General features: G+C 52.8%; 11 protein-coding genes across 11 annotated transcripts; 7 read left to right on the top strand and 4 right to left on the bottom strand.

Annotated features, from left to right (window-relative positions):
* Window positions 1–467: 467 nt before the first annotated feature.
* On the top strand, window positions 468–1704 carry BU26DRAFT_580099 (uncharacterized protein; the record flags this gene model as incomplete). The annotated part of the gene is made up of 1 exon (XM_033834467.1): window positions 468–1704. The coding sequence occupies one exon, from the start codon at window positions 468–470 to the stop codon at window positions 1551–1553; it is 1086 nt and encodes a 361-aa protein (XP_033679165.1). The 3' UTR covers window positions 1554–1704.
* A 309-nt stretch (window positions 1705–2013) lies between these two features.
* Window positions 2014–3162, top strand: BU26DRAFT_569161 (uncharacterized protein; the record flags this gene model as incomplete). Its single annotated transcript, XM_033833851.1, has 1 exon — window positions 2014–3162. One exon carries the CDS (start codon window positions 2014–2016, stop codon window positions 3160–3162), a length of 1149 nt encoding a protein of 382 aa, XP_033679166.1.
* A 332-nt stretch (window positions 3163–3494) lies between these two features.
* On the top strand, window positions 3495–4622 carry BU26DRAFT_569162 (uncharacterized protein; the record flags this gene model as incomplete). Its single annotated transcript, XM_033833852.1, has 1 exon — window positions 3495–4622. One exon carries the CDS (start codon window positions 3495–3497, stop codon window positions 4620–4622), a length of 1128 nt encoding a protein of 375 aa, XP_033679167.1.
* A 3331-nt stretch (window positions 4623–7953) lies between these two features.
* Window positions 7954–8808, top strand: BU26DRAFT_608631 (uncharacterized protein). The gene has a single exon (XM_033835856.1). It carries the CDS (start codon window positions 8111–8113, stop codon window positions 8636–8638), a length of 528 nt encoding a protein of 175 aa, XP_033679168.1. The 5' UTR covers window positions 7954–8110; the 3' UTR covers window positions 8639–8808.
* Window positions 8733–9129, top strand: BU26DRAFT_95410 (uncharacterized protein). The gene has a single exon (XM_033836539.1). It carries the CDS (start codon window positions 8827–8829, stop codon window positions 9025–9027), a length of 201 nt encoding a protein of 66 aa, XP_033679169.1. The 5' UTR covers window positions 8733–8826; the 3' UTR covers window positions 9028–9129.
* A 722-nt stretch (window positions 9130–9851) lies between these two features.
* Window positions 9852–11129, top strand: BU26DRAFT_569165 (uncharacterized protein; the record flags this gene model as incomplete). Its single annotated transcript, XM_033833853.1, has 2 exons — window positions 9852–10895; window positions 10947–11129. 2 exons carry the CDS (start codon window positions 9852–9854, stop codon window positions 11127–11129), a joined length of 1227 nt encoding a protein of 408 aa, XP_033679170.1.
* A 198-nt stretch (window positions 11130–11327) lies between these two features.
* On the bottom strand, window positions 11328–11995 carry BU26DRAFT_608632 (uncharacterized protein; the record flags this gene model as incomplete). Its single annotated transcript, XM_033835857.1, has 1 exon — window positions 11328–11995. The coding sequence occupies exon 1, from the start codon at window positions 11934–11936 to the stop codon at window positions 11328–11330; it is 609 nt and encodes a 202-aa protein (XP_033679171.1). The 5' UTR covers window positions 11937–11995.
* Window positions 11996–12771: 776 nt separating this feature from the next.
* BU26DRAFT_569167 (uncharacterized protein) lies at window positions 12772–13108 on the bottom strand (the record flags this gene model as incomplete). The annotated part of the gene is made up of 2 exons (XM_033833854.1): window positions 12772–12948; window positions 13013–13108. The coding sequence occupies 2 exons, from the start codon at window positions 13106–13108 to the stop codon at window positions 12772–12774; spliced, it is 273 nt and encodes a 90-aa protein (XP_033679172.1).
* Window positions 13109–14254: 1146 nt separating this feature from the next.
* Window positions 14255–17565, bottom strand: BU26DRAFT_554198 (uncharacterized protein). Its single transcript, XM_033832252.1, has 3 exons — window positions 17382–17565; window positions 17262–17316; window positions 14255–17210 (listed from the first exon to the last, which is right to left on the bottom strand). The coding sequence occupies exons 1-3, from the start codon at window positions 17500–17502 to the stop codon at window positions 14696–14698; spliced, it is 2691 nt and encodes an 896-aa protein (XP_033679173.1). The 5' UTR covers window positions 17503–17565; the 3' UTR covers window positions 14255–14695.
* Window positions 17566–17837: 272 nt separating this feature from the next.
* On the bottom strand, window positions 17838–21411 carry BU26DRAFT_435184 (FAD-binding domain-containing protein; the record flags this gene model as incomplete). Its single annotated transcript, XM_033824113.1, has 9 exons — window positions 17838–18218; window positions 18274–18432; window positions 18879–19999; window positions 20062–20259; window positions 20309–20570; window positions 20660–20830; window positions 20884–20958; window positions 21033–21158; window positions 21220–21411. 9 exons carry the CDS (start codon window positions 21409–21411, stop codon window positions 17838–17840), a joined length of 2685 nt encoding a protein of 894 aa, XP_033679174.1.
* Window positions 21412–21950: 539 nt separating this feature from the next.
* BU26DRAFT_533673 (oxidoreductase ucpA) lies at window positions 21951–22891 on the top strand (the record flags this gene model as incomplete). Its single annotated transcript, XM_033831172.1, has 4 exons — window positions 21951–22424; window positions 22496–22603; window positions 22654–22734; window positions 22799–22891. 4 exons carry the CDS (start codon window positions 21951–21953, stop codon window positions 22889–22891), a joined length of 756 nt encoding a protein of 251 aa, XP_033679175.1.
* Between the last annotated feature and the right edge of the window lie 4 nt (window positions 22892–22895).

Consider the following 22895-nt stretch of genomic DNA (forward strand, 5'->3'; position numbering starts at 1 on the left):
TAATGGGCCTGCTTTACCACCAATCAACAGGCAACAGGAACGAAAAATTCGGCATGGAGGATATTCTTCTGCGCCTTGCTCTTATCACTTGGAAAATATCACCGATAACTACTATTCTATACGGACGCTTGTCAAAATGCCAGAAGAATAAGATCGCCTGTCGTAACAAGTGGCGACCTCTTCACGATTACCGAATGAACGGCCCAACATTTCTACGCGGCCTCATTGTTATTTCCATATATTGTACCATCTCCTATGCGAGAACTGATTGACATATGTTGCCAGCAATGAGCACGCAACATACCGCCGCGCACAATGGAGCACGGGCAACGCTTCACCTTCGAATGCGCGTCTTCAATCGATGCATTGTACGATCACAATGATCCCCACATTCAAATTCTCCGAATATAAGCTATGGCTCGTCTGATTTATGCCGCTCAGATCCCCTACACCCTTGCACCGCAACAATGTCTCGCCAAACCGAATCTATATCCGCAGCAGCCATCTTCCCCCCGGACGAGCTCAAAATGTACTTGCAGTGGCAAGAAGAACAGGGTTTCGAAGCAACCGAGGGCGGAAACATCTCTTTCGCTATTCAGTACCACGATTTTATAACGTGGTACAACACTCAGTTGGCAGGTCCCACTGAGCACCCACCCGTAACCGAGACTGTTCCTGAGAATTTCGACTACGAGACAGCATCACTGTGCAAACACGCTCTTCACCCAGCAAACGATGACTGGGACAACGAATGGTGCCCCGTATGCGGGGTAAGCATTTGCTTGGAGTTCCTCAAAGCTATAGCTCAAGCTTGGGATCGCTTGGATGAGCGTTACTATTCCCTGATGACGACGAACGAGGAGATGAAGCAAGACTGGGACTGGAAGATGGATGTACGGAGCGGTTGGCACATGGCGCGAGTTGAGCTCATTGAAGTCGTCGAGCACTATGAGGAAATGGCTGTGCGCGAAGCTGAGTGGAACGCAACCCATGAAGATGCTAGCCTCGACAAAATATACTCAGCGAGCAAGGCTATCGAGCTGGCGAAAGAAGACTCACAGTATAGGGCAAGGATGATGTCCCGCGAAGAATTCGACAAACTCTACATATGCAAGGAAAGCCGCGAGCTTAATGACAAAAAGCCCAAGAAGAAGGTAAGCTTTGCGCCCGACACGGAGCTTGATCGCGTTTCTCGCAACCTCGTGTACTGCTGGCGCACAAGTGGTGAGTACAAGCCAGGAAGATACGCCTGTCCTTCACCCGAAGGGTGGGAGAACACGAGCTTCTACCACAATGGCTGGCTCATCAAGCTCTCACAGTACAAAGTTCATATCGTTCTAGCGGACAGGGACTTGAAGAGTGCCATATCATCGCTCAAAGAAGGTTTTCCTCAACTGGAGGCCAACCAGAAGACTGAAGGACCTGCTGGGCTACATCCCCTTTGGGAAAAAATCCAGGCCGTCTTCTTGAGGACTCTGGGGTCCCCAACCAGAAGGAGTTTGGGGAGGCGGTCAATAAGATGGCCGAGCGGATGGAAGATGCTGACGCCATAAGTATCCTGCTTGATGAGGAGGGTACACCAATATCAGCGGCCTTCGCATGCACCGCAGACTATTCGAAGGATAAAAACCCGTGGCGCACACCTATTTGCGGGTCCTGGACTTCTTTGAAGATGCTTGAATATGACTTGTAGGAATAAAAGAGATACGTTTTTGAACAGTAATGAGCGTCCAACGGATTTGCATGGCAACATCCTGGGTGCTCATTTGCCTGCTTGGTGGAAAACTACTAGCTCATCATGAACTGTGGAGTTCTGGCTGAGACATTGGGTGGTCCACTTGGATGTGGGAATTAGGCTTTATGCATAGTGCAGAATGCTGTGAATAGCATGTAAGGGATGCATCCGTATTAGTGCAATGTAAATGCACAACATGCATTAATTCTTATATAGTGACGATGTGCTTCAACACAGAGTCCAGTAGATCATCCCAGGAGTTTGCATCGCCGACCGCAATGAGTCGCACGACATCCATTTCCGCCGCCTTATTCTTGACGCCCTCGGACTACGACCTATACCTTCAATGGCAGGAGGCAGAGGGCACAAGTGAAGAGCACCTAGGCTATGTCTCTTACGCAGTCGAGTATCATGACTTCACTATCTGGCGGGCCACTGGCTGGCCGTGCCTGCAGGAGCATTCAACGGCTCGATCAAAGTACGTCCAGGGCAAGCAAAGAGTAGCTTCCAGGTGCCTACATACCCTCCATCTAGCTAGTTTTATAGAGACTGAATGGTGTCCTGTATGTGAGGTGAATATCTGCCTGGAGTTCCTGGAAGCATTGGTTCAAGCTTACGAGAAGGTAGGAAGACAAATGCGGGAAAGCAAGTTGGAGAACGAGTACGAGCAACTTGTCAGAAAGCACAAAGCAATCCGCATGGGGTGGCGCATGGCAAGGCTTGAGCTGATTGAAGTCGTCCGGTATCATGAGGAATTGGCCACATGCGAAATGGAATGGGATCTCCACTATGACGACCTAGATACGGACGACAGTCATTCATCGTCCTTCGCCGTAACTCTCGCAGTGTTAGAGACAAGGCATCCGGCGGACATTGTGTCTCAGGAAGAGCTAGCGATGATGCATTCGGACCGTACCCCGAAGAAAAAGCCCCAGGCAACCAAGAAGGTGCGCTTCGCAACACAGTTGGAGACCACCCGAAGTCCGCGCCACGAAGACACCTTCGACCGTAGCAACAAGCAATACCAACCCGGAAAATGGGCCTGCCCCATTGCAGAAGGATGGCAAGACACTAGCTTCTACATGTCCGACCTCCATAACCTTCAACAGTTCAAGGTCTTTATCACTTCTATAGAGGATCCGGACGATGTCGACATGAGCAAGGGTGATGAAGGACCGGCAGGTCTGCATCCCTTCTGGCCGCAAATCGAATTCATTTGGGAACGATCCATGAAAAACGCGAATCGAGCGCAGTACAAGCAGCTCATCAAAAAGATGGACGAGAGCGAAGCTGTAGTGGCTTTTGTGGATAATAATGGCAATGTGGCGGACATGGCGTTTGCAGGTCGGCCTAAGGATACGGAGTGGAAGCCGGAAATTCCACCGCCTTCGGACATGGCCTGGACTTCTCTCCAGATGCACCTCTGAACATGCGAGGATATATAAGTAACCATAGGTTGTCTAAAGCAGATTCAAATAGGTTAGTTTTGTAACTAACTCATTAGAAGCCGTCAGTACAAATGAAATTGGGTTCGTGGTTGCGTGACGGCGGATGGAGACACCTGAGAAATCTGACAAACAATGTAGCCTTCTTCCTCGGTCGCTTCTGGGTGAGTACCTTTCACAATAAAGTGCTGGTGAGAGACTTTCGTTATGCCTTCACAATAGTAGGCGCTGTTGAAGTGTAGATAAAAAGGGAAAGTAATATCACCACGGGCCAGCATCAAACGTCCGAATCCCATCACAACACAACCTTCGCCATGTCCGCATCCAAGTCATTCCCTGGGGAACTTCTCTTCTCTGAGGAAGATTATTCCAAGTTCTGCAAGTGGCAGCACAGGCAAGGCCACTCCATCGTACAGGGTCACATCATGCACGCGCTTGACTACTATGCCTTCATGGAGCACCTGAACGGGAAGGAATGCATCAAGGAGGTTGACCCGGTCCACGAGGTCTGCGGTATGAAGGTCGCTACGGCATGTGGCCACGCCATCCATCCGCTTGATGGCATGACGGAAGGCTACTGCCCGGTCTGCGAAATGCGCATCTACTTGACATATCTCAACGCTATCGTCGACGCTTGGGAGGAATGCGGCGGACCATGGAAAACAGGTACCTTGGAAGATAAGAAAGAGTGTCACGCTTTCCGCGGAGGATGGCACATGGCGCGCCTTGAACTCGAGCAGATGATGGCGTGCCACGTCGAATCGGCTGATGAGGAGGTAGAGTGGGAAAGGAAGCATTCTGACCTTGCCCTTCATGCACAGGACACTAACTCCGCTTCCAAAGCCGTGCGGCTGGCGCAAGAAGGATGCAAGTACCCTGCGAAGCTTGCGACACCTGGAACGTACCCTTATCATCTCCGGCGCGAAAATGCTCAGGCGAAGAAGAAGGTCAGCTTTTCACCCGATACCAACTTCCGTCCCCGCCGCCAAAAGTCCCTGTACTCGCGCAGAAGTGAATACTATGAGGCTGGGCCGCACTCCTGCGAACCACCGGAAGCAGTGGTGGATACGTCAGGTTGCACCCAGCCATTGTGGAACCTTCGCCAGATGAAGGTCTTGACTACCACTAGCCAAGAAGAGTTTGACTACTGGAATGACCATTCCCGGCGTGTGCCTGCTGGCAAAGAAATTGCTGCTTTCCACCCCTTGTGGAAGGACATCCGCAAATTCTTCGCCAGCTGCATTGTTCGGAGGGATGCTGAGGTTAGGAAAGGCTTTGAGAAGATGTGCGAGGAGGCGGATCAGATGGTCTTGTTGATCAAGAACGGCGCCGTGGAGGATGTGTTCCTGATATCGTCTCCGCATGCTGAAGAGGAGGATAGCCAGGAGACCGAGAGGGTCCTCCGTGGAGGTGGATGGACGTCACTGAAGGACTGCTTGTAGTGAGGAGGGAATAGCGTAATCTGGATATTGGAAAATTCTAACCCACCAGAGTCGCTAGAAGGCTTATGCGTGTCATCTGAAATAGGCTTGTAAGGTGTTTGTGAGGTATGGAGACATGTGACGAGGACAAGTTGCGCAACGTAAAGTCCTCTGGACTACATTGTGCGCGTCGAGAGCTATACGCTATGTGAGTAGGGGTTTCTGCTCGATATCGATCGCGCATGCCGTTGTAAAGGTGCAATGGCGACGTTCTCCTGGGCTTTATAATATCCTCGTGTTTGGAGGGCTATCGGGTCGAATATTTGCTTCGCCCAGAAGTAATTGCACATATCCTAGAGATGTCGTCAACACCTAAAGGTTTAATTCCGGCCAGCCTCTTGCTATCATGCAAAGAAGTCTGCAAATTCTGTACGTGGCAAGAAGACCGACCCTACCATACCCACCGAGGCTTCTTCTCATCTTCTCTTGAATACCACGACTTCCTGGACCGATCTTCTAAGAAGTTTGAATCCGGTTCCGAATATCGATCGTTGAATTCGACCTCTTACTGCGGCCACATACTTCACTCTAGCGGATTCGTCGTAGATAGATTCTGCCCTACCTGTAGGACTCAGATCAGCCTTGACTACCTGAAGGATATTGCTCGAGGCTGGGAGAAAACAGGTGGTCCGTGGCCCGTGAATGTCCGGTCCCCAGAACAGAAAAAGAGGCACAGCGAGTATTTGAAGGCGTGGACGGTGGCTCGACTCGAGTTGCAACGGCTGATCGAGTCCTATGAGAACTTCGCGGAGATGGAATCTTCTTGGGAAGGGAAACATCCTCCGCATGCTGCGCGTGCAGACGAGGATAATCCCGCAACGAAAGCTCTGCAGCTTGTGAAGGAGCAATACAAGTATCCAGCGCCGATGGCTCCCGTGGATGCAGTGAATAGCTCGGCGACTCAGCAGAAGAAGGCGAAAAAGACCGTTGGCTTTACCGCAGACACAGACTTTAGCCCTCGTCGTAATCGACATGAATACTGGCGCAATAGCGATAACACGAGCTATGCGTCCGGCCGCTACACGGCTACCTCGAGCGCTGGATTCATCGTTACATCGCGCTTCAAGGACCCCGAGTACGCTGCACATCAGTGCAAAGTCGTGGTCACTGCGTCACATGCCGATTTCCGAGCGTATCAGGAAAAACCGAACAGCATCCCAGCCTTCGACCAGCCAAACGCATTCCCCAAACTTTGGACTAAGATCGGACGTTATATCGAAGAATCCATCCAAGGCGGGTTAAAGTCGAGGTGGAAGGAAGCAAAGGGGCTCAAAGAGCAACTTTATAAGCTGTGCGAGCGTTCTGATGGTATTGCGGTTCTATTGAATTACCGGAAGCGGGTTCAAGATATGGCTGTACTTTATGCGCAGAAGGATGAGTTTTCAGGTCGTCTTGTTCAGGCCGGCGAATGGGTATCTTTGCATGATGCCATGTCTTGAAGCCTGTTGCTTAGTGAGATACGCAATTATGTTGATACGAGGGTGTTAGGTACGTCGCTCGATACCTGGCTAGCGTACAATAGCAAGGTTGTTAATTTGATCTTAGTGAGAGCACTCCATATTTATGAACTGGTTAGAATATAAAAGAACTCCTAGCTTTCTTCTCCTCTCCTGGCTATGTTTGATGGCTGGGAACGTGCCGGAACAATGATCGAGCTTCGAAGAATTGACGGATGGGAGTTCGGCCATGCATGGTGGTCCGCGGGTCTGATCGCATGTAGTGGCACAAGGCTACTCGCATCGTCTTCTTTCGCAATAGCAGTTGTGATGCCTGAAGATGGAAGGCCGTCTCGGTGGTTTCGAAGTTTCTCCGCATTAAGAGGCTTGCCGCTAACCCTGAGCTAGGCTAAACTAGTACTGGCGCTATTATATAAGCACACCGGTCACTTCCCTCGCTTTGCGTCTTTCAGCCATCCTACACCATCACATGACTTCCCTTCTCTCGCATCAAGCAGGCTCCTAATACTTTCATCGCTCTATCTACTGCGGTTCTCAATGTTCATGAATTTAGATTATTCCCTCGCCCGGCTGCGGAAACCATTCGCCTTGCGCAGATTTGAATCAACTGAGTTCTGCCCGTTCCGATTCAGCGAACGCATGCCAAACAAACGTCGAACACATTCAAGGAAGAGATATGGCTGAAACCATGTCCGACCACCAGGCACGGCTGGCTGATTTAGTCTCCTGATATCGGACCAATGTCGTCGCATAGCCACACCGGCCACCCACCAATCCTGGGGTACATCGGAGTTTGCCTCCTCTCCACAGTGGTGGCCAGGTGCTCAATATATCCGAATCTGCACTGCCGTTTCAGTCGCGGCTCGCTGTGGGAATATTGTGAACTCCAGGTGCGGCCGCGATATCTCCGGCCTTGGTGGGGGCTTGAGGGACGAAGACCGCCGTGAAAAGGCTGAACATCAACCCTTAACTGCGCCTTTAACTATTCTTGGGATGGCAATTCTACCTAGTATAAGGTAGCATATGGTGTAGATCCGTCGGTCCCACAGGTTCAGGCATTAGACGAGTGCCTAATCCGCTCAAGTCTCATCTTCTTAACCTCTCTTTCCTTCTACTCTTTCATTTTACGTATTACCTTCATTACCAAACGCATTCATCACGTTTCTTTCCTCCTGCTCTTCACTGGCTGCCCCTGACGGCCGCTTTTCCTTGGCCCGCAGGTTCAGCCTGCTGTCGGAGCTCTAACGGTGCATGCGAGACCCCGAAGCCTCACCCTTGCGAGAGCTCCAATCCTTGCGAGCCTTCTCGGCCTCCGGACCATCCAGATTCCCTTCCGTTATTTACACTGGGTGCCCCAATTGCATTTCCCACAGAGCTTCTCGAATGCATTGCCGGCTCCGCCGCCCACAGGCTACCCTGCGAAAGGAGTGCTACGGCGACATCACCCAGTATTTCGACGGCGAGCGACTCGTAGCATCTTATGAACCGGACACCGGTGAGACGATCATGCATCCAAAGCTCCCGACCCTTCCTCCTGGTGCACCCGATGCTGTAGACATATCAACCTATTCCGGCGATAAGCGACTCTTCCCCAAAGACGATTCCGTAACCTCCGTTGCCGTGAAGCGTTCCTTGCTATCTTCTACCTCGAACTAAGGTCAAGCCCCTGGCTCACCTGAAGCGCTCTTGTCCATGGTTGAAGTCGAACGAAAAATTGAGCATGCCAATCAAGAGTACCGCCTCTGCGGGGCAGGTACCAAAGCTGTCTTCGACGTGGGGGCGGACGGCAAGATCCATTCGTTCTCCTACCGTTGGAGGCCAAGCACCAAGTCCGGCACTTTTCTAGAGCGAATATCTCGAGAGGAGGGCTCACCAAGTACGATTGCGCGCCGAGACGGTCCGCCACCAACCACCGTTGAAATCTTAGAAACAGGACCGGGCCTCTGGACGGAGACTAATGCCTGGCATAACATCTGACTGGGGCGTTACATCATGGGTAACAATGGCTTCACGCAACCTGACGTCGAGTATGCGGACAAGACGCTCGCTGCGCTTTCGAAGAACAAAGGTTGGCTCGGCGATTACCCTTGGGGACATGACTGGAACATCATTGACTCCCAATATCTTCGAGGCTGTCCCTGCGAGATCTACTATAATATGAAAATGATGTTCCCGGACACTGTTGACCTTGCCATCTCATATGGCTATGGGAATTGGCATGGCTTCACTACGAATGGTTCTTGCATGATCGACGAGCTACCAGGCAATTCTTGCGAGCCAACCGTCCGTTTTGAGGAATTGGTCGACACGACAGATGGTGCACCAGCAGGCCTTGGAACGGGATTCTCGCGTCATCGGAAGATTTTCGCTTGCGAAGTCATTCCCACTCCGTCTGATGTTTACTGCCCTTCGCAGACTTTGGACAACATCTGGAGAGATCTGTTTCCCCTCTTCGACGGACTGCACACCATTCTAGGATATCGGACGCCCGCCAGTCTCACGCCGGCCAAGCAGGATTAGGCGAGGCTTGTGACAAGGGCCGGGGGCGCCAGCGTTATTGACAGCTACTTGCAAGCGGCCTATCTGTACATTAACGAGGACTTTTCCATTGCAAAGATGTACTATGTCGGCTACTTCCGGGACGCAAACGACCCGTCGACCTGCAACACAGACACTATCGGAAGAACGGGTTTGACCATCCAGCCGCCATGACCGTATGTGGCTACGTAGATGACACATTGAAGAATAGGGAGCGACTGGATAAACCAGGCTGCCTGCAAATGTTCTGGTACGGCGAGCCGCAATGGGTCGGTTGCCAATTCGAAAACGGCGAAGCCATCGAGGACACATGCGTCAGGCAGCACCCGTTGGTACGGCAAAGGTTCTGCGCTTCGCCCATTAACAAGTAGATGGGGTAAGCCCAAGTTGGTAACTGACGAGCTCGGGGCTTACAGGTTGATTTGGTTGTGTTTGTGTTTTCCTTTTTCCATAGCTGAGCGTTTGATTGATTGATTTCTCTCGTTTTAAGTCACCAACCTATAGAGGTTATGCTGACTACGCCTACGCACAAAAGGACTCAAAAGACGCCAATATTAAGAGAAGAGAACAGGGTATCACAGAACCACGGGCAAGTGGCATGAGTCGACAGAAAATAACGGTTCGGGCGCGGATGACGAGGGCGTAGCCCACCACGCGCTGCGAACCATGGCACGAAGCTGCCAACGAAAAGGAGCCCCAGAAAGTCCCTCAACAACAACGATGGTCAATAGCTGAGCGTTTTCTCTTTCATGATTCTGTTTGCCCTTACAAGTTTGGTTTCTATTCACAACTCACTATATGCCACTCTTTCTCAATTGTTGCCTCGCCTTCCTCAATAATGGACTGTGATACTTCCCATGTCCTATTTTCATTCCCGCGTGCGAGCATCCAAGCATTCCGCAAAATGCCTGCGGTTGAGCGCGCAGAGACATTGTAAGTAGCAGGAATTGTTCGAACATGCTTTCATTCTTCCATTGTGTGATTGCCACAATGTATCGCTCCTGTATATGGGACTGTGGCTGCGAATTCTCGTTCACTGCCAAACATTCACACCCAAGCTACTCTGCGAATACCCACTCCGAAAATTGCCCCATTCTCACTCATATTCTCTTCAGGACTTCTGCCAGCGACCTCAATCAACCAACCAAGTCGCCCACGACTGACTCGCGAACAACCGGTGAAGCACCAACCAACCATGGCAAGCGACTCCGCCAGCAAACAGGCACGACGGCTGCCCAACTTTTCCGCTCATTGCATCTTCACAAAAGAGCAGATGCAGATGTATATTTTCTGGCTGCGAAATACGAGGAAATCATCGGGCCTCAACATACAAAATCCGCCTTTCCCCACCCCATTCGAGTTCAACGCCTTCATCACGTGGCTGAGCCCGACGCCGAAGGAAGCTCGACGGCCATGTAAGCACCCTCGACATCCGTTCGATAAGTTCTCCATGGTTTTCTGTCCCGTGTGCACGTATGAGATTCATGCGACCTTTCTGAAGTGGATCGAGTGTGCCTGGGAGAGGAAAGGGGGGCCATTCAAAGGCGCGTTGGAGGCAGACCAGGAGTACTCACAGTTGAAGGCTGCATGGCATTTCGCGAAGACCGAGCTTGCCAACCATGTTAACCTTGTCGAAGCACTGGCGACGACACAAAAGGAGTGGGAGGTAAAGAACCCTAACGTTGACGTCGAAGGCGTCCGGTCTTATAGGGCGGTCCTGGAGATGCATTGGACCCAAAGCGCTAAGGATGTGGGACAAAAAGTAAGCAAGAAAGGAACAAAAGTCTCCTTCACACCCGACACCAAAGACTTTTCGAGCGAGACAAGCCGCACGAACGCCCACTTCAACCGCCGACACAACAATTACAGCGCAGGTAAATACGCTTGCCATACGAAAGACGGCTGGATGGACACCTCGTGGGCGAGGTCTTCCACCGCCTCGCTGCTTCAACTCAAGCTCTTCATCGCGGAGTCACCCTCTGATATGAAGGGGAAGCCTCCGGGCAACGCAAAGTTCGTCGGACCTTTGGTATCGTACCAATATCACCTCGCGATTGTGAACTGGATGAAGGACTTCCGCGAGCGGAGCACGATTTCCGAACAGGCGAAGTTGGCGACGCTAATGAGTACGTGCGACGCACTGCTGGTATTGAAGCCGGAAGAGGATATTACAGGGGATAAGGTTCGGGTCATCGTGAGGGACGTGCGGCCTTTCTGTACGGAGAAAGACGCTGAAGCAGTAAGTCGAACTTTTTCATCTTCCTGTGGAATTGGAGCTAATAAATCTCAGCGTAGACTAGAGGAAGCATTATGCAGCTTTCAAACGCAGCCCTCGAACGAGGTCTGCGATTCTTCCGACTGCGTTGACGATGTAATGGACTGGGAGTACGTCCAAAATCACATGGATGTCGATATGCCTGTGAACTTGCAGGACACGCTCGATCCAGAGATGAGGGCACAGACTTATCGGTAAAGTAGAAGACTCTGGGGACCTAGAACGTCAGCGAAGAAATAGGTGCGCACGCATCGAATAACAAATAGTGCCAAATAATGCTATGGAAGAGTACAACCACTAAACCTTCTATGACTTGAACCAAAGCTTCTCCGACCACCGACCCGTGATCTTATCCTTCATGATAAAGAAAGCATTGTTTGGTACACCGTCACGTCTCTAATCATCAATTTCGACTCGCTGAACAAACCCACCAGCAATCTTCCCAGCCAACGCCGTCCCACTGACTGTCTTGTATCGGATTGAATGCTCGTTGTCGTAGTTCGGCCTATTCATCCAGATCTCGATGTTGTTTGTCCCCAAGTTGAAATGATCGCCTTCAATCTGCAGATACCTGTGGCAAAAGTCGCAGAAATGGACCTCGCAGATATCGCCATTGCACGAGGGATGCGGGCAAGGCGGGCACATATCCCACGACGGGCCGAACCAGACGTTCATCGAAAGCCGGCGGTCGGGTCCGGCGGCGTTGTCGAAGTTGGTGAAGATTTTGCGGGTGCGGCTTACGCAGGCGGTGTCGCTTGCGGTCGCGCGGCGCTTGACCCATTTGCCTTTGCAGGTTCCGTCGGCGTTTTGGCGGCTCGCTTGCTGCGAATTGTCCCAGGTAGCGGCGTCGCGAGAGGAGGGTTTTACGCAGACATGATCGTCTGGGGTGGCTTCGCGCCAGACGAAGCCTTCGAGGCAGATATCAGGGCCGTAGTCGCCGCCTGCGGTGACGAGGGAGGTCGAGAGGAGAGACGAGAGGAGAAGAAATACTTGGAAGTGGAGCATGATGCAAAAGTAGCTCCACAGTGAACACTAAAGGTCTGGATATGCGATTGTTTAGGGAAGAGAGTAAAAGATCGTGAGATTTATATATGCGAATAGGTTCCGAAGGCTGAACTTGAAAAAGCGAACTACTGAAGCAGTGATGCTGAGCCATAGAAGCTGAAGAAGCTGAGGTAGGACAGTCATTCGCGACTATGGTGCCATCCGACCAATCATACTAGTAGTCGAACGACAGGGTGTGGCTCATACCCAAACCCATGGTGCGAGGCGCTCTCGGAATAGGTTTGCTGCTATAAGTGGAGCGGCGGACCTGAATGGGGAAGGGTGGCGTGACTTCTCCGCAGGTATCTAGCAGCTGTCCTGGAACTTAGCGTTTAGCCAGCATTCTCCGCTATAATCATTTAGACTGCAGCACTTTGCTATCTTACTGTAGGTCTACCTTGGTGGGCATGCAAACAGCGTTGCAAGTTCCTCCACTGCCATTATACTCGTGCGATGCGGGACGTAGTTGCACCCGTATGCAACATGTGTACGCGGTGCAAAGGGTTAAGTGTCCTTGGGGATGGGTACGGGAGAAGATGCGGAAGAGGGATACGTTATAAATCGAAACGCTTCCCTCATTCAAATCGAGCTTTGAGGCCAAGTGGTGTCAGGCTCTAAGCGTACTGAGGTATGCGCAATCACGGCGGGGTCGTGATGATGAGTGTGCATACTTCATCGGGGATGTAACATTCAAGCCAAAAGGGAAATGGTTCTATTGCAGATGCTCATAAAATCTCTTAAAGAAGACAAACGCAAGTCACAAGCCACCAGTTGATACTCAACGCCTTCGAACTCCTTAGACCGGACAGAAAACCGGATCGATCAAAACGCATACATTCTCCAGCACTGTCCCATCTTCAAAAACGCAAAGATCCTCATCAGCTTCACAGATCGCCCCGAATTGATCGTCGCTAACGGCCGGTTGCACGATGCATACCGAGAAGACTTCGGTAAGACCTGTGTCTTGGAGTGGCTGTTCAAGATGGAAGTTAGCGAGAACTGAGAAGTGGAGGGTTGGAATGCACAGGTGCACGTACGACGCAGTCATCTCGGCGGGATTTTGAAGGACGTTTGGATGGTGCGGTCAGAACGGAGGCAGTCAAAGTGGAGAGGACGAAAAGGGTGGAGCGCATGGTTGTTGAAGAGAATTGGTCGTTGGAGCAGGATGTAGAAATTTCCGAAAAGACTTCGTAGCGAAGTAGGCTGAGATTGTAAAGTTGAGGAGGATGCAGAAGATTTGGCGACGGAAGGGGAGCTGTGTAGAACTTGTTCGTGGATGCGCTCTCGGAGGGATCAAACAGCACATCTCTTTTATATCTTCTCTTAACCATCGCACGGGCTCCGTCATGCCAAAATATGGCTCCCCATCTCGTTCCTCCGAGACTGAGCTCTATATCAGGAAAGAATGTGTCTATTCTAGAGTGGGGATGATTGGTGAACGCCCTCTTGAATTCGTACATGGTGCTGCGGCGAGGCTGAAGCTTTTCGTAACCGGGAGTGAGTATGTAGTGTTTGAAGGCACCACGATAGGCAGCTTGGCGCCTGGGAACCAAGACACAGTCATTTCGACGCGGGCTGTAGATCTAAAGATGGAAAAACTTGGGGCATGCGCCCGAAGAATGTTTTAAGAAGATGTACGAAATGGGGCAAAGCGCGAAGACCCGCAAACACGGTGCTCAAGAATGACACTAGTATACAGACTGTGTACGGTGGAAATAGGAACGGAGGAAGGGGATGATGAGTAAGAAAGGACTGGGGGCGGTGTATTTTGGGTTTGGGTAATTAATGTGAATGTGGCACAGCGGCATTGCTTCCAACGCCTCGCACGAATATATTTTTCCTCGAAAATCACTGGCTCCTGAAACTCTGCTGTACTATATCCAGCCTACCGGATCAATTGGCGATATCGGGGATCTATGTGAACTGCTGTTCCGCAGAATAGATCGGAAGCTTTGGGAGAGGGGGGGCACTGTGCGCTGACTGTAATGCGACGGGGGACGCGACCGACTACCCAGGCGCGGTAAGACCAGAGCAAAGAAGTAGGACAGCGGTGAGTGTATTCCTAGGCGGAACAGAAATCCCCTCATTGCGTTTATAAGGCAGAAACAGTGCGATGGCCTTGGGGTATTCTGCCCAGGTGGGTTTGGGGGCTTCTCGCTACCAAACTACCGGAACAGGAGGCCCGCCGCTATGCCGCCGATGAACCTCAAACACTAGCCAACGCAAGCAAGGCAGGCTACACTCATGGCCGCCACGGTGTCACCGTCAATGCCCTCGCTCACCAATTCCGCCAACGGGCCCGTGGAGTACGTATACCACTTGCCCAGCAGCGCGCCACTGCGGCCGCCTGGAAAGTAGCTAACAAAGCAAACCCAACAGGAAGCAGACACCGATTATCCCACGCACTTGAGCAGGATCCCAACGCCCGCGACAGAATAGAACCTCCTCCTCGAACGTTATGACGGCCTAGAAACCCCGCCAGCAGCCGATTAGCGCCTTGAAGCTCTCGAGCAGGCGGTCCCATCCGGCACACACCTAGACCGTGTAGATAACCGTGTCAATGAGGTCCAGAAGAGGCGAAGCTCCCCAGCCGGCCATAGACTGAGCAGTTGGAACGAAAGCGCGGCGGATTAGGTGGAGGGCATTGTTGGAGTTCAGCCCAGTGCCATGATGCACGAGCAGCAGTGGCCAAAGGCTCTGAGGGCTTGAAATGCTCTCCTTCATCGACCCATTGCTTCGGCCGCCTTGCCCAGATCTCTCATCAACTGCGCAAGGTTCTCGACGAGTGGAGGAAGCGCCTCGTCTGGTGCCTGTCCCACGCAGTTCTTCCGCAACGTGTCCAACATGATGTCCATCACAGCCTCTGGATCCGTCAACGGTACCAGAGTTGGGTTAGTTCTATTTGGACTCGGCAGAGCACAGATACCAGGATTGCCTCGGCCGAGAGCTATGAAGCGCTGAACGTCGGGCGTCTCACTGCCGTCCAGCCAGATCGGTTGCACGACGCCCTCGGAGACGTCTGTGAAACTACCTGTATTCTGCAGGCGATTCGTCTTGGCCTGTGATATGACGCCGAACGCCCAAAATGCAATGCTAGCGTGGTAGACCGCTATTGCATAGAAGTTTCGCAGCTGGTTACGCGGAAAGGTCTTGGCGGCACGAAGGACTTGGCCACCGTGCCATATTGCCTGACGTGAACCAGACGACTCGACCCACTGCTGCAGAGAAGGGAAGACTCGGCGTGCCTCATCCTTGTCTTCTTTACCTGCGAAAAGCTGGATCTCCTCAAGGCTCATATGAAGATACATGAGCAAAATGTCGAGAACCAGCATTGATTCTGGCGAAGGTGGAACCTTGCATTCCGACATGCTCATCCGAAAATATTGGAGAGTCCGGCAGAGACCCTGGTTGCGGAGAGGCATGAAGAGCGAGTCGTTGCTCTGACCCGTCCTGTTCTTGGTGATAGAGTCCATTTGATTGTACTCCCAGATCATTCCCCAGAAGGCATGTAGAGATATCAAAGTCGAGAAATGGGCATCACAAAAGGCTTGGGAAGAGACGATGGAAGCAGGCTCCTGGATGCAGTCCACTAGAGAGGGGAGCCGATCTGGGGCAGGTTCGCGTCGAGAAAGATAGATTGCCTTCCACTGCTCTGCGTCTTCTGCGTCCCACAATTCTTTGGATTCGGGCAACGCGATGGCAACTTCGGCGTAGGATACCAGCGGATTGGCGAGTAACGACATCGAGGACTGGGCATCGTAGAGGAAGACATGGAAAACGAGTCGCTTAACAGACTCTCGCTCAACCCATTCTAGCCACTTGCGCTGCAAATCCTCCCCGGCGTCCTGCGGTAAAGGAGCGACTGGTAGTCGCTTGTCCCTTTGAAGCTTTCCGGCCCTGCGAATCATGGTGACGAGGATTTGGAGGTGGCTTTCGGAAAGCTCCATCTTGCGTCTATTACCGCTCCAAAGCCCCACTTCCAGCTGAAGCATAAACGCCTGAAGGATCCAAAGCTGTCTTGTCACCGCGTTGCATTCCTCGCAACGCTTCGGGATAGCCGCTCGCACAGCTTCAAGAATTGCAAATCCAAGTTTTTGGAGAGGCCTGACGCCACTGAGGACGGCACCTGTAGCTACCATTGCGGTAAGCACTTCGGGCTTGGCTTGGCTTGGGTTAAAGCTAGCAACATGGATGAAGCAGTCGGTTTGCGAGCTTTGTCGGATGAAAAAGCTCTGCAAGAGGTCGTCCAAGAGTTCGACAGTTGGGAATGAAGCAGCCACTCGCGACACGTTGGCAGGCTCACACGTACTGAGGACCAGCGCAAGTATCTGATCCCTTGCACTCTGGTCTAAGCTTTCTCGTAGAAGGGGTCGCTCGCATCTTAGCCGGGTGTCGGGAGAGCCTGACTGTTCTCTGGGTAGGGACAGATTGTGCTGTTCGGAAAACGCCGAATCTTTCTTGCCTGGTCTCCAGCGCCCAAAGGATGACTTCTCGAATGCCTTGGTCCCAAGGGCGACTCGCTTGGGAGTGTCGGTTCCGCCTTGCGAATGGGGCAGATGCCCACCCTGATCGATAGCCTGGCCGAGCTCCGAGGGATCCGGATAGAATTGGAGATTAGCGATAGGCCTGCCGTTCAGCGCTTCTAGGATGTTGAAGTCTGCTGTCTCGAAATCCCAATTTGCCTCGCCAGCAAAATCAAGGACATCGCGTGGTCCCATGCCCTGGTGCTGCCACTGATGAGCATTTGGCATGGCAAATTGATCCAAGTCGTCCGTCAAGACGTCCTTGAGAAAGTCGGGGAAGAAGCTATCTTCGGCTGCCATGGGCGCAGAGGGCTGCGGTTGCGACGTCGTAATTTCTGGAGTTGGCAGTTGCACAGTGCCTAGCAACACAGGGTCTATCGCGTCGACGTCCGTCTGTGATTCTCTGTCTGACATGTCGCTAGCGGCCCGCGGGTCCAACAGCCTGCCAGATGTACCTGATTGCTGCTTTTCTGCGGATGCGAGATCCGCGGAATGGCTTGGAGCGCGCCGCATACGGCCGTCTGCGTTCCACTCGCATGCGATTTGCCTTTGCTGACATCGTTTGCAAGGCTTGTCGTCCTCGCACTTCAGCTTCGCAGTCGCGCAAGCCTTGCATGCTTGTGAAACTCGAGACGACTGAGTCGCCTGTTTCTTCTGTCTCTTGCTGCGGCCGTCGGTCTCGTGGCCGAGCGCATGCCGCTTGAGGAGGTCCCTGCAGGTGTATCAGCGGTACGCGTCCTCTCCTAGAAGCATCAGGGCTTACGGGCGACCGAAGCCCTTGTTGCACACCGAACATTCGAAGGGCTTCTCCTGCATATCTAAATTGGTCCATCAGCGACGTCCTCGCCCGCGTATGAGATGGAACAGAGAGAACGCGGCTTACGAGAACGAACATGACGCGCGAGATGGTCAACCCGAGAATAACTCCGCTCGCACTCTGCGCATTGGAAGAATGCCCGGGTTTGTGGAGACGCATTCTGGTCCGCCGACGTTGACGACTCCATAATCCTGCGGCATCGCAAGCCAACGGTGAGAGGGGCATGAGTCTACGCTCTTTTCGCCCCGTTCGTGCCAGACCCGCCGTGCTCCCCAGATGCGGGTAACCCCGCATCTCCTTTTATCGAGATTCAGACCTGCTGCAACTTCTTCGGCCCGAAGCTCTAACCGGTGTCCCATCGGACTTATTGCCGCCTTTGCTGATTGGGCCGAGGTGCTGCCAAGGTACGCGAAGGCGTCCTCGGCGCTTCTTCTAGCGTCAAAGGTGTGGACACCATCAAAACTCGCGATGTATTTGTTTAAATCGACTGGTCTATAATCCATTCACCATAGTTTGAGCGTCCTAATCGCTCGACCTTACCCCCGGAATCGTGCCCGTATCTTCTCCCAACACCTTCCCTCCAACCTCCAACTTCTCCACCGGGAGCAGCACGTACATCATCCGAGCCCAACCCCCATTACCTCCTCCCTCAGCCTTTGTCACATTCCGCCACGCGTGGTTCGTCCCGCGCTGGATGCTGACGTCGCCGCGCTTCATGACGCGCTTCTCGCCAGAGTTGAGGATAAGCTCGACTTCTCCCTCGAGCACAACCCCGTAGTCGATGCTAACGGTGCGATGCATTGGGCTAAGCGCACCGGGCATCATGTCGACTATGCGAAGGACTGTCCCGGTAGATATCGTGATGCCAGGAAGATCGCTAAGATAGTTTTCGTAGGTCCGAACCTGCAATACGGTCACCATCTCCTGGACTGAAGGCGAATCCTGCTCCGAAACGTACATCTTTGTCATTGACTACATCGACGGGGAACTGGCTCGTTGCATAGCAGAGCCCAAACTCCGCGCCGTCCGGCAATCGCTGGTATGGAACGTCCTCCGAAATGGAGGTATCGAAAACCTCTTTTCCGTCTGGTGTATGAGAGGTAATGAAGCGTTTGTTCTGACGGATGTCTTTGGTTTCAGCCATTTCGATGGAGGTGTTGGGTCTGATGGAATGACAAGCCAGGAGGAGATATTGCAATATTAATAAAGCGATGAGTCCCGCTAGGAGAGTTTGAGAGCTACAAAGCTTTTATCACGTGGGAATGTCCGCGAGGCCTTGCGGAACGTCTCCGCGGCTCTTCCGATGTGGAGAAGCGGGGTCTTCTCACGTTCTCAAACACTCCTCCATGTGCCGGCAACGAATGCCAAAGAGCGTAGGTCCGATTCCCCGTGATAGCGCAAAGGGAGCGTTGCTCACCTTGAATAGGCTTAATGACGCACGAGCCGTGTTAATTAGGGTTTCAACAAAGAGTTGAGCGTGCACATTCGTAAAAAGGTGGATTACTCAAGACCGAATCGATAACCTCAGACTCCCCAACACCCCCTAGCTCAAGCTCAATCGACCCTTCTCGCTGCGCTAACATCCGGCACGCCCTCTCCCTCTACAATCTTCGCTGCAACGACCTCGTAGATCGGGATTTCCGCCAACCGGCTTGCAACGTGGTGTAGGGTGGGCAGTGCCTCCCAGTCAAGTCCGTCGAGCTTGACAGATGCGTTGCTCGCCTTCTTCACGCTCTTGACTTTGCTGGGAACCACTTTACTTTCCTCGGCATGCGGCACAAAAACTGCATGTTCCGTATCCGCCTTGCCCCTGTCCCCGACCCTAGGAATATACCTATACACGATGATTCCATCGTCGTCGGATCCACCAATGGTTCCCTTATCATCACCAGGATCCACATCCTCCAACCCTTCCCAACTGAAAGAACCAAAAGACGCCCCTTGCCAGCTGGCACTCAAACGGTACTGGTTGCTCCGCTTGAATACGTCCAGCGCACAGTACAGCTTTGGCATGCCCAGCTCCTCGCGCCCGGAAACAATGGGATCGGCCAGCGACTCGAAAAGGATCGGCATGAATGTTCCGTTGAGGACTTTCCCGTTCTTCATGGTATATTGTACGCCGTGAATATACAGGCCCAGGTGGCGATAGCCGCTCCCTCCCAGCCATTCCATCTTATTCAGCTCCGTCTGGCTGAAACTGGCATAGGCAACGGTGCCGGGCGAGGCGAAGCTAAAGCTCGGCGATGGGAAGAGATTCTTGAGCAACGTAGCTGAAGTTTTGAACTTGATACTTGCGGTGCAGAAGGTGCTGTGCGTTGCCGTCCTAGGCTTCCCCTCGAAGTTCTGGCGAGGACCAGGCATGGGGCCGAAGGAGATGGGCATTCGCCAAAACATATTTGGGTCCTTGGCCCACTGGTGTTTGCGGAACGCTTGCGTGCTGTTGTCCCACTCGTCATGCCCGAAGTTGTAGTTTGTGAACTCCATCATGTTGCATGAGGAGTCTCCGGGAGTGAGGTCGCGGCCCATGATGCGGGAAACGTCCTGGATCCTGTGGGCGCGCTCGTAGCGAATGGTTTCGTACAATTTAAGGCGCTCAGAGACCTCCTCAGGTTTCGTTCCAAGAGGCAAGACTACAGCAAGGGAGGCAGTATCTTCAATGGCAACGCCGGCACCTTGGCCCTGATCTGGAGGAAGGTCAGTTTTGCAGGCTCAGATGAGAGCCGGGTATCCACCAGGACGGACTCACGAGGCGTGAAAGGGTGGGCAGCATCTCCCAGAAGAGCAAGCCTGTCATTCACCCAAGTGGGGATGATATCCATATCCAGTAACGCCCAGACCTTGAGCGATTCAGGGTCCGCTTTACCGATCAAGGACACCAGAGCAGGTTCGAACCCGCTGTAGACGTCGAGCATGTTGTTGAGGTTACCGCCCTGGTTCCAATCTGCTTCCTGTCAGCGAAACGTCTGAGACGGGGTCAAGGATTGCCATCCAACCTTCCGTCTTCACTTCCGACAGCTCACCAGGGTGAATGCAGACGAAATTCAGCAGCTCGTTATTGTCGCATGGATACATAACAACTCGCCGATCCGTGCCATACCAAATGATGAGCTCGCCATGTGTCTCAGCGAACTTCGCCGTCTTGGGATCATCGAGGGCTGCCTTGCGAGGCACGAGGAAGCGGAACGCGCTCTTTCCCGACGAAAACGGCGTCTTGTCGCCGCCGGGAACTTTGCTTCTTGTTACCGACTTCATACTCTCGTTAGCGAATCGTCCTCGAAGGTTGGATGGATTTCACAATCACGATGCGGTGCACTTACATGAACTCCGTCGGCGCCAATCACAACGTCGCCTTGAACCTTCTCGCCACTTTCGAGTGTCGCGGTCCCTGAGGAAGGATCAACATCTACTAGTCGACTACAAGTACGGAGCTCCACTGGGCGGCCTTTGCCCTCCGACGACACGGCCATCCTCTTGAGTTCGTTGTGAAGACGAACGCGGTGAATAAGGTGCCATGGCTTTGAGCTTGTCAGCAACGACTCGCTGGCTCTCCCAGGTATAGATTGCTCACATGCTGCCAGATCTTGTTCGGCTCAGCGAGAGGCACATGTTTGAGCAGAGTACCATCCGATTTGTACTCTGTGATCTAATCCCCTAACTGTTAGCTTCGAGGCCGGAGGCAGAGCATTGAGCTGCACCACCAGGAGCATATAAACTCACGTATTCCGTCTTGTTCGCGCCAACATTCTCTGCGTATAGTCCCATGCGACGTAGCAGGCCATTGCAGTTAGGCGCAAGGTGCACCGCCGCGCCGACTTCAAGTGCGCAGCTCGATTGCTCGAGGACCTGCGACCCCGTATGTCAGCATTCGTCTCCGCATGTATGAGCGAGCGAGCTATGAACTCACGGTAATGCGATGACCTTGCTGCCTCAAGAAATTCGCAGCGCTGAGGCCGCCAATTCCAGCCCCAGCAATCACAATATGCAGGCCTTCGTCTTTGCGTGCTACTGAAGCCGCGACTTGCCCATTGCCATTGGCGAGGCCGTTTGCGCCTGGCGCGCCGTTCGCATGGCCATTGGATGCTGTTTCCGCTGTCATCGCAACTATGGTGGGAAGTTGAAATGTTTTCTTTTTGGGTCTCAAACAGAATACACAGAATACCAGTGGGAACTTCAGATGATTACAACAGTAACGGGAATTGCATATTCAAAGAGCTAACACCACCCGAAGGGCGGATCTATTACCGCGTCTATTTCCTATTGCCTCCGATCGCTCGGTGGACGTGGGGATCACGGCATGCGAAGATGCATGGATGCTGCGTTTGGTGTTGTCGGGAGCTAGCTAAATCGCGGGCAGTCTGAGAACTAAGGCCAGCCGGGGCAAGTTCCGGCAGCAATAAAGTTCGGGGCCACTCGGCGCGCTCCATGTGGAGCCGAAGTTAATCGTTCGGGACCACATGTCCCGCTACGTGGATCAAATGTGGAGCCGATACGGCCGCACGACGTTCTGTCGCCCTGGAGTGTGATCTTGAACGGCGTCTCTGGGTCGGAACAGGCATAGCTGGAGTTGCGCAAAGGATCTGAGGATGTGATACCTGGACGACTCGGAAGACTCAGCCTTCCCCGACTCCGTTCACAATGGAAGCCACCAAAGTCGCTCTCGTTACGGCCGGTTCAGCTGGTCTTGGGGCAGCAATTGCAAGATGCCTCGCTATCGACGCGAAGATGAATGTCATCATAAACTACTCCTCGAACACACAGAGAGCAGAGGCTTTGGTTAAAGAACTGCAAGGCAATTGTCCATCACAAAAATTCGCCGCTTTACAGGCAGACATAGGCGACAGAACTCAGGTCGAGGGACTGGTGGAGCAAGCGCTCTCGTCCATGGGCCGCTTAGATGTCGTTGTGTCCAACGCCGGATGGACGAGGATGACTGACTTCATGGACCTGGACGAGGGCGTGACCGACGAGGACTGGGATCGCTGCTTTACCATAAACGTCAAAAGCCACCTTTGGTTGATGAAGGCGGCGAAGAAACATCTAGACGATACTGAAGGGGTGTTCATTACCACCGCCAGCGTGGCCGGCGTCAAGCCAAGCGGTAGCTCTTTGGTATGTAGGCGATGCCAATCCGCTCCACGTGGAACACGTTCTCTATCATGTACAGGAGCTGAATGCTACAGCCATACGCTGTATCGAAAGCCGCGCAGATCCACCTCGTCAAATCGCTGGCAATCATCGCCGCCCCGAAAGTCAGAGTCAACAGCGTTTCCCCCGGAGTTCTGTTGACGGCGAGTATTTCGCTGCATGTTTGCTTCTTCCGGAGGCTGACGGTGAATAGGAGTGGGGTCGCAAGTTCCCTGAAGAAAGGCTCAGAGCAGTGCAAAAGGCTAGCAAGCTGGAACGATTCGCAACGGTTGAGGTGCGTGCATAGGACCAGAGAAACTACCCCCATCGGGAAAGACGCTGATAGAAATTTGGTGCAGGATGTCGCAGAGCAAGTCAAGATATTCGCTTTAAGCAAGTCGGTGACCGGACAGAACGCGGTGGTCGATGCGGGATTCAGTTTATCAATTTGAGATT

Source organism: Trematosphaeria pertusa, assembly GCF_010094035.1.
Source record: "Trematosphaeria pertusa strain CBS 122368 unplaced genomic scaffold BU26scaffold_15, whole genome shotgun sequence".
NCBI classification, from domain to species: Eukaryota; Fungi; Ascomycota; class Dothideomycetes; order Pleosporales; family Trematosphaeriaceae; genus Trematosphaeria; species Trematosphaeria pertusa.

Excerpts from the sequence above, each read along its gene's own strand:
- BU26DRAFT_608631 (XM_033835856.1), top strand. The coding sequence starts at position 8,111 with ATGGGTAACAATGGCTTCACGCAACCTGACGTCGAGTATGCGGACAAG.
- BU26DRAFT_95410 (XM_033836539.1), top strand. The coding sequence starts at position 8,827 with ATGACCGTATGTGGCTACGTAGATGACACATTGAAGAATAGGGAGCGA.
- BU26DRAFT_554198 (XM_033832252.1), bottom strand. The coding sequence starts at position 17,502 with ATGGAGTCGTCAACGTCGGCGGACCAGAATGCGTCTCCACAAACCCGG. Across the intron at positions 17,317-17,381 it reads CGCGCGTCATGTTCGTTCTC|ATATGCAGGAGAAGCCCTTC; the intron begins GTAAGCCGCGTT and ends GGACCAATTTAG. Across the intron at positions 17,211-17,261 it reads AACAAGGGCTTCGGTCGCCC|GGACCTCCTCAAGCGGCATG; the intron begins GTAAGCCCTGAT and ends ATACACCTGCAG.